Source organism: Narcine bancroftii, chromosome 14, assembly GCF_036971445.1.
Source record: "Narcine bancroftii isolate sNarBan1 chromosome 14, sNarBan1.hap1, whole genome shotgun sequence".
Taxonomy (NCBI): Eukaryota; Metazoa; Chordata; class Chondrichthyes; order Torpediniformes; family Narcinidae; genus Narcine; species Narcine bancroftii.
This window is the reverse complement of record NC_091482.1, coordinates 544,943-556,671: the sequence shown is the minus strand read 5'-3', so window position 1 is coordinate 556,671 and position 11,729 is coordinate 544,943. Positions and strand designations below refer to the sequence as shown.

The 11,729-nt window shown below is 46.6% G+C and overlaps 1 protein-coding gene across 1 annotated transcript; it reads left to right on the top strand.

The window, feature by feature from the left end:
* The first annotated feature begins 504 nt into the window (after positions 1 to 504).
* On the top strand, positions 505 to 2,913 carry ubb (ubiquitin B). The gene has a single exon (XM_069910966.1). It carries the CDS (start codon positions 508 to 510, stop codon positions 2,830 to 2,832), a length of 2,325 nt encoding a protein of 774 aa, XP_069767067.1. The 5' UTR covers positions 505 to 507; the 3' UTR covers positions 2,833 to 2,913.
* Positions 2,914 to 11,729: the final 8,816 nt, after the last annotated feature.

The following is an 11,729-nucleotide window of genomic DNA, read 5'->3' as shown; positions in this document are numbered from 1 at the left end:
TGGGGGTGAAGATGGTGGGGGGCGGGGGGTGAAGATGGTGGGGGCCGGTGGGGCGGGGGGTGAAGATGGTGGGGGCCGGTGGGGCGGGGGGTGAAGATGGTGGGGGCCGGTGGGGCGGGGGGTTAAGTGAAGATTCGGGGGAGGGGAGAGGAAAGAGCAGGGGAGTGTGGATATTTATGAGGGAGGGTGGGAATAATGGGTAAATGTGAAGGTGGGACCCCCTGACACCAACCCCACCTCTTAATGCTGTTCCTTTCTCCCAATTCCTCCTTTTCCGTTTTGTCTGTTCCCAGAACTGTATTCCAGGCCATCCTATCCCATCCAATCCCAGAGGTCCTCCCTCACAAACATGGCTTCCCCAGCAATATAGCTTTCCCTTTGTCTCCTCTCCTACAACTCTGCAACCCTTCCCCGATCAAATTCTCACTTTTGCAGTACTATTCTATCCAATTATGATTTTTTTTTCATACTGTATGTAGACTTTTGTTTTTCACTCCTTTAGCCTTAATGATTAGAGCTTTGTCTGCTTTTCTTTTCAAGTTCAATATGCAGATCTTTGTGAAGACTCTGACTGGAAAGACCATAACACTTGAGGTGGAACCAAGTGACACCATAGAAAATGTCAAAGCCAAGATTCAGGACAAAGAAGGTATACCTCCTGACCAGCAACGCCTGATCTTTGCTGGGAAGCAGTTGGAAGATGGACGTACCCTGTCTGACTACAACATTCAGAAGGAATCCACTCTGCATCTGGTATTGCGACTGCGTGGTGGGATGCAGATCTTTGTGAAGACTCTGACTGGAAAGACCATAACCCTTGAGGTGGAACCAAGTGACACCATAGAAAATGTCAAAGCCAAGATTCAGGACAAAGAAGGTATACCTCCTGACCAGCAACGCCTGATCTTTGCTGGGAAGCAGTTGGAAGATGGACGTACCCTGTCTGACTACAACATTCAGAAGGAATCCACTCTGCATCTGGTATTGCGACTGCGTGGTGGGATGCAGATCTTTGTTAAGACTCTGACTGGGAAGACCATAACCCTTGAGGTGGAACCAAGTGACACCATAGAAAATGTCAAAGCCAAGATTCAGGACAAAGAAGGTATACCCCCTGACCAGCAACGCCTGATCTTTGCTGGGAAGCAGTTGGAAGAGGGACGTACCCTGTCTGACTACAATATTCAGAAGGAATCCACTCTGCATCTGGTATTGCGACTGCGTGGTGGGATGCAGATCTTTGTGAAGACTCTGACTGGAAAGACCATAACCCTTGAGGTGGAACCAAGTGACACCATAGAAAATGTCAAAGCCAAGATTCAGGACAAAGAAGGTATACCCCCTGACCAGCAACGCCTGATCTTTGCTGGGAAGCAGTTGGAAGAGGGACGTACCCTGTCTGACTACAATATTCAGAAGGAATCCACTCTGCATCTGGTATTGCGACTGCGTGGTGGGATGCAGATCTTTGTGAAGACTCTGACTGGAAAGACCATAACCCTTGAGGTAGAACCAAGTGACACCATAGAAAATGTCAAAGCCAAGATTCAGGACAAAGAAGGTATACCTCCTGACCAGCAACGCCTGATCTTTGCTGGGAAGCAGTTGGAAGATGGACGTACCCTGTCTGACTACAACATTCAGAAGGAATCCACTCTGCATCTGGTATTGCGACTGCGTGGTGGGATGCAGATCTTTGTGAAGACTCTGACTGGAAAGACCATAACCCTTGAGGTGGAACCAAGTGACACCATAGAAAATGTCAAAGCCAAGATTCAGGACAAAGAAGGTATACCTCCTGACCAGCAACGCCTGATCTTTGCTGGGAAGCAGTTGGAAGATGGACGTACCCTGTCTGACTACAACATTCAGAAGGAATCCACTCTGCATCTGGTATTGCGACTGCGTGGTGGGATGCAGATCTTTGTAAAGACTCTGACTGGAAAGACCATAACCCTTGAGGTGGAACCAAGTGACACCATAGAAAATGTCAAAGCCAAGATTCAGGACAAAGAAGGTATACCTCCTGACCAGCAACGCCTGATCTTTGCTGGGAAGCAGTTGGAAGATGGACGTACCCTGTCTGACTACAACATTCAGAAGGAATCCACTCTGCATCTGGTATTGCGACTGCGTGGTGGGATGCAGATCTTTGTGAAGACTCTGACTGGAAAGACCATAACCCTTGAGGTGGAACCAAGTGACACCATAGAAAATGTCAAAGCCAAGATTCAGGACAAAGAAGGTATACCTCCTGACCAGCAACGCCTGATCTTTGCTGGGAAGCAGTTGGAAGATGGACGTACCCTGTGTGACTACAACATTCAAAAGGAATCCACTCTGCATTTGGTATTGCGACTGCGTGGTGGGATGCAGATCTTTGTGAAGACTCTGACTGGGAAGACCATAACCCTTGAGGTGGAACCAAGTGACACCATAGAAAATGTCAAAGCCAAGATTCAGGACAAAGAAGGTATACCTCCTGACCAGCAACGCCTGATCTTTGCTGGGAAGCAGTTGGAAGATGGACGTACCCTGTCTGACTACAACATTCAGAAGGAATCCACTCTGCATTTGGTATTGCGACTGCGTGGTGGGATGCAGATCTTTGTGAAGACTCTGACTGGAAAGACCATAACCCTTGAGGTGGAACCAAGTGACACCATAGAAAATGTCAAAGCCAAGATTCAGGACAAAGAAGGTATACCTCCTGACCAGCAACGCCTGATCTTTGCTGGGAAGCAGTTGGAAGAGGGACGTACCCTGTCTGACTACAACATTCAGAAGGAATCCACTCTGCATCTGGTATTGCGACTGCGTGGTGGACTTTGAACTCTAACTGCAATTTTTAATGCATTCTCTGCATTTTGCTTTTGTCATGACTATACTAGTAATAAAGTTTTTCTCAAATAATATGGAAGGTAATTTATACCATTTCTTACTGTCTTCCTCAAAGTGAGTTGAATGTTGGTTTTCAGAATATGTTGGGATCTATTAAAAATATTTAAGCAGCCTGAAAATTTAAATGGTATTTGCAGGGACATTAGACCTGCCCTTTATACCTCTTTGGATAGGGAATTTTGCATTTGAAGTTGATGCTGGAGACCAGCTTCTCCGTTGTTGTATTGGTTATTTGGGTGTAGTTTTACTTCCAAGTTCAGATGTTTAAAATTTGAGTTTCTGTGTGTGAACTTTTGTGGGGGGTGGTGTCAGCAGTAGTACAGCAAATCTCTGATATAGGTATGCCAATAGTTTTGAGTTTCATTCAAAATAGAATCAAGGATCTTCAGTGGGCAAAGTGAACTGAATAGAGCAATTGCACTAATGTTTTCCCCCACATTCTCTAAATCTGACCTCTGTTGTACATTGAAGCAATTTAATGGCCAGTTAACCAACCTGTCCACATTTTCTGGATGTAGGAGGAAGGCACAGTACCCAAGTCTTTTCAAACAATAGAGCAATTCAGTCTGGCAAGGTTACAGAAAAAGTGGGATAAGTGGGAAGAACCACTGGGAGTGACCACTGGGAGTGAATTGAGGAAAGAAAATGACAGCAGTAAGAATTGGAACTAAACAGAAATGGAGAAAATGAATAATTGGATGGTACTGTAAGCACAGCAGCTATGACAGTGCAAGCAACTTGGTTTCTAATCTGGCACTCTTGAGGAGTTTGTAGGACCTTCCTGTGTTGCAGTGGTTTCTTCAGAGTGCTTGAGTTTGCTCCCGTCATCCAAAAAAGTTCAGGATCTATGTTAACTAGAGTATTTTGATAGATGATATGAATGGCAGTTTCTCTTAAGGTTGGGGACTCTAATATGTTTTTACACAGTTACTGTATTCCAGGAAATGATTACCATTTTACTAGACCCCTAGTAAACTTCCTGGAATGCCTCCAGTCTAAAGTTAATTGCAGGCATTCTGTGAACAAGCGATGATGCAGCAGACTTGAGCCACTGTCTAACATTTTACCCATTTTCACTGTTTCATCCACCACTACTGCCAACTTTGTCAATATTCTGATAAACAACTTCAGAGTCATTACCACCAGTTTCTCACAGGTGAAAACGCTCAATGTCAGACATGTCATCGGTTTGGGAGTCTGTGGTGCGACCTGTACTGCCTCCCTCTGAATGCAGGTCATTTCGTTTCCCTCAGACTGGAGTTATTAGTAGTGCAATTCAGTCTGGTGTGGCTGGTGGAGAGGTAGGCAAAACCCAATCTTTCAGACTTGCAATGTGAAATGGTGGTATGGCTTGGATCATTAAAGACTTGACAAACTGTTTCTGTGGAACACTGGAAACTCGCACCTTGCATTGGATAAGGAGTAGCATTCTGGTGCATTTTTATTCATCTCCTGAAACATGTCAATCATTCAAGTGAGAAGCTTCTGACTATTGAAAAATTTGTGCCACAGCCACAGCTGGTACAGAAATGTAGCTTAGAGCATATTATGCTTCACCTTGACCTGGAACAGATGAGTGAGAGGGCCATGGAGAATGACAAACATGACTGACCTTAGAGAGGGATTTGGGAGTGTGGGACTGCTCAGACACTGCCAGGCTTGATGGTAGATTGGGTTGCTCAGAGGTGATGGTCATGGTGTAGTTTTTTTATCTGCAACACCAGATGTTCTGTTGCTAGCCCTCAACTCTCTGGTAATCGTCAATCCTCAGCTGAACATTTGGGGTCCGTTCATGAATTGGCTTACATTTTAATGTGCGGGATAGCTCTGGGTCAGGGCAGTGCTTGATAAACATTAGTCCCACATCATCCACATTTTCTGTCTGTATTCCTTGTCCACGCAAACCCTCATGCCAGGTCTACTGCCTTGAGCCTAATCCAATAGTTGAGTTTTCTGTGCTTGGGCAGAGTAGCATAAAAGTCTGTGAGAGGGAGATGTGAAGGGTCATCACTGAAATATTGGAGAAGAACTTTATATATTCTTTCAGGTTCTGGCCTTGCCCATAAAATGGCTTAAAATTTCTGCTTGGTCATACACAGAATTGCTTTCTGAGATGGGTTTAGGTCATGCTGATCCATTAGGGTTAGGGTTTAATGGTGTACTTGCCTCCGGGTTGGCACTACCACTAGGCAAACTGGGCAGCCACCTAGGGTGCAGACCTCAGAGGGGTGCAGTCAGGATGGCCATATGTTCTGTGAAATGTGAAAAGGTATACTTGCTTTATTAGTTGACGTCCAGAGGTCCATTGGCTGGCTAGGTGCGGTTATCCGTGTTCTTTTGCTCATGTGTGAGTGCCGTCAGGCGCATGTGTGGTGGGCCTGTAGATGGTGGAATGTTTAGCGCGGCTATGAGCAGGCGTTTAGTCCTGGCACAATCAGCAGTGGCTGCTCTGCTTCAGTTGACGTTGAATGGAGTATTGTGTGGGGGCATTTGAAGGGAGGTCGGCCAGAACAGAGGAGGAGGGGCAGGTAGGTCAGTTGGCATGAGTCTGATTTTATGGGGACCTTGGTAGAGGCAAAGAGGTGTCTCTACCTTGATAAAAGAATACTAATGTGAAGAGAGTCAGGGTGGGGGGGGGGTACAACAAAATATGTTAAAGAAAATTCATAAAAGATTAAAATATAGATAAATAAATGCAGGTCACTGAAAACGATTTGCATTGTATCTTCTGGCCACACACAAATAAAAATATACAGCATCTTTTCCCACTCCCATCTGCCACAGCGCTAACTATGCACCCGCATTGTGTGGGAACAAGTAATCGTGTCTGCCTTGCTCTTGAGCAGTAGCTCAATATAACCTGTTTTCTCTAATTTCTTCGTGCTCCTATATTTGTTGTGTAATAAGGTTATAAATAGATATATGCATTGAGCCTGAGCAGCACCCACAAACTCACAACATATCTCTTAGTGAATTTCAAGAAACAGCAGATAAATGCTATTTGAGTAGTCAGGCCTGTGAGTAGTTTCAATGCTTGTTGATTAAAAGATTCATTATTACATGAAAAATTAAATGTTTTATTATTGGCTTTGTTGTTTCATGCTGTCTTTTGTGTTTTATACATTCTTGACTTAATCTTTTGTTAATGCAAAATATTTTTACGCTAATATATTTTATATGTTAAATATAGAGCTGCAAAGTTTGTGAAAATCTTCGAGGTCAGTAATTTTGCCGCCTTGCAATTTAAAGTAAATAGCACTTTCAAGTTTTTCACTTTTTCTACAAAACACTGAAAATCAAAGTTGGCAATTATTTTGATTGGGGGGGGGTGCAACAAGTGGGCCATAGGGCACAAAATAGTCTGGCACCAGCCCTAGCTGGCTTTCATTAGTCAGGGGATTGAGTTCAAGAGCTGTGAGGTAATGTTGCAGTTCAGTAAGACTGGCTTGCACAGACTTGGAGTATTGCATTCAGTTCTGGTTGCCTAATTACAAGAAGAAAGTGGATGCTTTTGAGAGGGTGCAGAGATTTAGTAGGATGTTGCCTGGATTGGAGAACATGTCATATAAAGCAAGGTTGACAGAGCTGGTGTTTTTTTGGAGCAATGAAGGATGAGCAATGAATTAATAGCACCCATTTCCAGAGGTGACAATTGTAAATATCAGAGAACACATTTCAGGTGAGTGGAGGAATGTTTTGGGAAGATGTCTGAGATGAGTTTTTTAACTCAGAGTTTTGGGTGCCTGGAATGCATTGTTGGGGGTGGTGGTCGAGATTAATTACTAGTTTTAATTGTGGTAGTTTTTGTCTGCATACAAATACCACCTTTGAAGTCGGTTTTTATATTTTCCAAGTTTACTCTGATATTCTATTTCCACCTTCTAATTGGACCACTTGAAGATGAAGGAATTGTAATTTTAAATTTAAATTTTGTTTAGATTGCGGATGAAGCCAATTCCAGCCATTGAGACCATACAGCCCAATTACACCATCACAGGGAGAACATGTAAACCCCTTACAGATAGTGGTGGATTTGAAACTGGATTGCTGGCACTTTAACAGCATTGCGCTAACCACTACACAAACCGTGCTGCCCAATATATTACCTTCTATTCCTGACATAACAAGATGGTGTGAGGCTGAAATGCAATCTCCATATGATGGTGTTCTAATGCTTTAGTTGTCCTTGCAGCTTGTAGGGGACAAGGTTTAGAATAGTGGTTCTCAACCTTTTTCTTTCCACTTACATACCACTTTCAGTATTCCCTATACCATTGGTGCTCTGTGATTAATGAGGTATTGCTTTTGGGTGGAAAGATAAAGTTTGAAAACCTAATCGACCCTAATTGACTCGTTATGTACATGGTTTCATAACTCCAAAGGAAATGGGCCAATGACAAATTTTCTGAAGCAAAATATTTCAGTAAGAATTGGTAGACTGTTCTCAACCTTCCCTTCCCACCCACATACTACCTTAAACAATCCCTTACTAATCATAGAACACCAATGGCATAGGGATGACTGAAAGTGGTATGTGAGTGGAAAGAAAAAGCTTGAGAAGTACTGGCTAAGAAGTCTTGATGAGTTGCTGCAGATGGTGCTAATATCTACTACTGAACGTCAGTGATGAAGTGAGTGTTGGGGCTGCGGTGTCTGTCAAGTGTTTGCTATGTCCTCTATTGGATTGATTTTTCTGAGTGTTCAAGCTGTTCTAATACAGGCAAATACTCCATCTGTCTTGAGCCTTGTAGTTGATGGACAGATTTTGGGGAAATGGATGAGTTATTCTCTTCAGCATTACTGTTCTATTAATATCCTGTTTTAGTTCACTGATCAACACATCATTGTCTAATGCGAGGTATATTAAATCCCAGCTATTGGTTTGCAATGTTAGGAACCAAGAAACTTGGGACAAAAATCAAGCCATTCAGCCACCATGCCTGTTCAGCAGTCTTGACCACTAACCTCCAGATCCTTCTCCTTGGTAAATCCCAAAGTAAAGGAAGCCTACCCACTTCCTCTGACTCAAGCATAAAATCCAACCTTTGTCTTCGAGTGGTCCTATCCTCTTTCATCTTTATTTGGTTTTTAATGTCTTGGGTTCTCTTTAATCCTGCTCACCAAAGACATTTCATGTTCCCTTTGGACTTTCCTGAAATCTTCATGCTCCTCCAGGCTGGTCTTGATTGTAACTGTAAATTTCACATATGTGCCTCCTTTTTTCTTATTGACTAAATTCAGACGTCTGTTGACAACCAAGGCACTCTCAAACTGCTCTAAGTCCTTCCTTTGCGCTGGCTCCAGCAAATTGGATTGTTCCATATATCTGCGATCATTCGTGAAAACCCTACCCTTGTGATGCCTTTTAAATCTTTCCCATTGTGGCAGTACGCCATGAGGCAGGCGAACCGGCCCCGCTTGTCACACACATGGCGGAATAGCCAGGCAAAATGATGCTGCTAGGGTTTTCCTCCCGACCTCGGCCCTAGGCTCAGAAGCCCGTGCTTTGCGACCCACGTGACACCCCAGTGACGTTGGGGCTCCTCCAGCACGGTTCTCAGCCAGGTTCGAGCTGGCAGTATAAGACCAGCCAGACAGTCTACAATAAATCAGTTTTGCTCACTAAACTCGACCCATCTGGTTGTTCGATCCTTCAGTTAGCAGTGTAGCTGCCGCTACAATTGATGACCCTGACAGGTTCAAACATCTTTGAACCCGACATGAACAACCCTTCCATCAATGCTATAGCCATCAAGCTTCCTGACTTCTGGGTTCAGGAGCCGGAGACCTGGTTCAGCCAAGCAGAGGCTGTTTCACCTCCGCCAGATTTCATCCGATTTGAACAAGTTTTACCATGTGGTCGCAGCCCTGGACCAGGCCACCGCCAAACGAATGCTGCACCTCATTCAGCACCCACCCGTGGAAGAAAAATACAGGACCATCAAGTGGGTGCTAACCGGCTCCCTCGGCCTCTCCAGGCACCAGCGTGTTGCTCGGATGCTGCGCCTTGGCGGACAGAACTCCAATCGAGTTGATGGATGAGATGCTCACGCTCGTGGGCAATCACACCAACTGCCAACTCTTTGCATCTTCCTTGACCATCTGCCTGAAGATATCCAGCTGTTACTGTCCCAGGAGAGCTTTGTCGATCCTAGGAAGGTCACTCAAAAGACTCAGGATTCCCGGAGGGCTCAGCAGTCCAGCAGGTTATGAGTCACTGGCATGACCATGTCAAGTCTTCCTCTAGTGCTGCGGTGGAACACTTGGCCCCTGCAGGGGCCTCAAAGAACATAGCTTGAAGCAAGCCATCCAGTCTGGCCTCTGCTTCTTCCACCAACACTGGGGAGCCAAGGCTCGGAAGTGTTGTCAGCCCTGCTCGTTTCAGGGAAAGTGGCTGCAGTGGCTGGCCAAGAACACAGCCCTCTGTACTTGCGGGATTCAGTCAGTGGCCGATGTTTCCTTGCCGACACCGGGGCCCAGATCAGCATCATCCCGGTCACAGCCATAGAGTCCCAGAACTGTCCTCTAGGACAGAGATCTGAACATATGGAGATGAGACCGTCCACTTCCAGATCGGCTAGCAGAAGTTCTTGTGGAGGTTCACCGTTTCGTCCCTCCCAACCACCATCCTGGGTGTCGACTTCCTCCTTGCCCACTGACTCCTGGTCGACATTTGAGGTAGGCGACTGCTAGATGCCCATACCTTCTAATCTGTTCACCTCAACACCCCCTGTCCAGTGTATCCTGGTCGAGTTCCTGTCCCTCCTCAAGCCGCAGTCCTCTGTCACCTCCACACGCTACGGGGTATTTCATTACATCCCCACCCAAGGCCTGCCAGTTCATGCCAAGGCATGCCGGCTCCCACAGGATAAGCTCCAAATAGCAAAGGAAGAGGTCTCGCATCTGCAGGAGCTGGGGATCATTTGATGCTCCGACAGTCCTTGAGCCTCACCACTCCACCTGGTCCCGAAAGCCTCCAGTGGCTGGCACCCTTGTGGAGATTATCGACGGCTTAATGATGTGACAGTACCTGACTGTTACGCGATCCCTCATCAAGGACTTTGGCCCACCTGCATGGCGCGAGGGTATTGTCCAAGGTTGACCTGGTGTGCGGGTATCACCAAATCCCGGTGCACCCTGAGTACCTACCCAAAGCGGCCAACATCACCCCCTTTGGCTTGTTCGAGTTCCTACGCATGCTGTTTGGGCTCAAAAACGCCGCCCAGACCTTCTAGCACCTTATGGACACAGAGGGCAGGGATTTGAATTTCGTATTCATTTACCTGGACGACATCCTTGTCACCAGCAGAGACCGGGCACAACACAAGTCTCACCTGCACACCCTCTTCTCCTGATGGCCAACTTCAGCCTAATGATCAATCTAGCCAAATGCCAGTTCAGGAAAGAGTCCATGCAGTTCCTGGGCCATACCATCACAGCTGAAGGAGCTACACCTTTTACCGCTTCATTCCAGGTGCTGCGCGCATCATGCAGCTGCTCTTCACCTTCATCGCGGCCAAAGACAAGACACTTGCCTGGACTTCAGAGGCCAGCAGGGCATTCGAAGCCACGAAAGATGCCCTCACAAAGGCTACTCTGCTTGTTCACCCATGCACTGACTTGCATATGACGCTCTCCGTCGATGCCTCTGCCATACCCGTCGGCACCATCCTGGAGCAGCAGGTGTATGGACAGTAGAAACCACTGGCATTCTTCAGCCGACTTCTTTGCCAGCCGACTCCTGCTCCGGAGCACTTTCGAACAGTTGGGTTGCCCAGTTTGGCATCCCGAACCACCTTACCAGTGATCAGGGCACCCAGTTCACCTCTGGGCACAGCTCACCAACAGGCAGGGGATTGAACTACATCACACCACGGCCTATCACCCACAGGCCAATGGGCTAGTTGAGCACCGCCACCTTAAGTCGGCTCTTACGGCGTACCTCACCAGCCTCGACTGGGTGGGCGAGCTGCCTTAGGTGCTCCTTGGCATCTGCTCGACAGCCAAAAAAGACACAAGTCATCTGCCAAGCTGGTCTACGGTGCACCGCTAGCCCTACTCAGTGAGTTAGTCAACGCACCTCAACCTCTAGCAGTCACTGCATGGTCTACTTCCCCGCCTCCGGGCCCAGTTGGACTCCTTCACACACCCACCACTGTCCAGACATGGCACACAGGCCTCTTGCGTCCCCAGCGAGCTGAACTCCGCAGAGTACATTTTTTCATACGGGCCCATCCACAGCACCTCTACAAAGACCATACGAAGGGCCGAACAAAGTTATCCAGTGTTCAGGATCTACTTTTACACTGAACATCGGGGGTAAGAGGGAACTGTTTATGGTGGACAGGTTAAAGCCAGCCCACCTCGACCCCACCGAGCCAATAGTTGTGGCCCAACCCAAGAAGCGAGGCCACCCGGCAAAAAAGGACATTGGGACCATTTCTGGGGGAGGGCTGTGAGGCAGTACACTGAGGTTTCCAATAAAATAAATTCATTATCAACAAATTCAGTATTAATATCTAAATATTCCTGGATTTTCTTTCTTGTTTAGTGGGGTTACTACTGCTACAGCCAGGTTACTAGCTCCTGGACTGTAGCTCAAGATTCGCAGAAGAAAGAAGACATGGATTCGATACTGAGTTTATTCAGGGGCAACTCTACCCTTTATAGTGAGCTCAGTTGCATCACCACCGGGGTGCAGCTTGATCAGGCCGGCCACTGATTGGTCATTTCCAGAATCTGGGCCCTGATTTGGGCCCCTGGGATCCACCAGTAGTGATTAATTTCACCGTTCCACCAGCGTCAATGGAAATGGGTGTTTCAGCCCA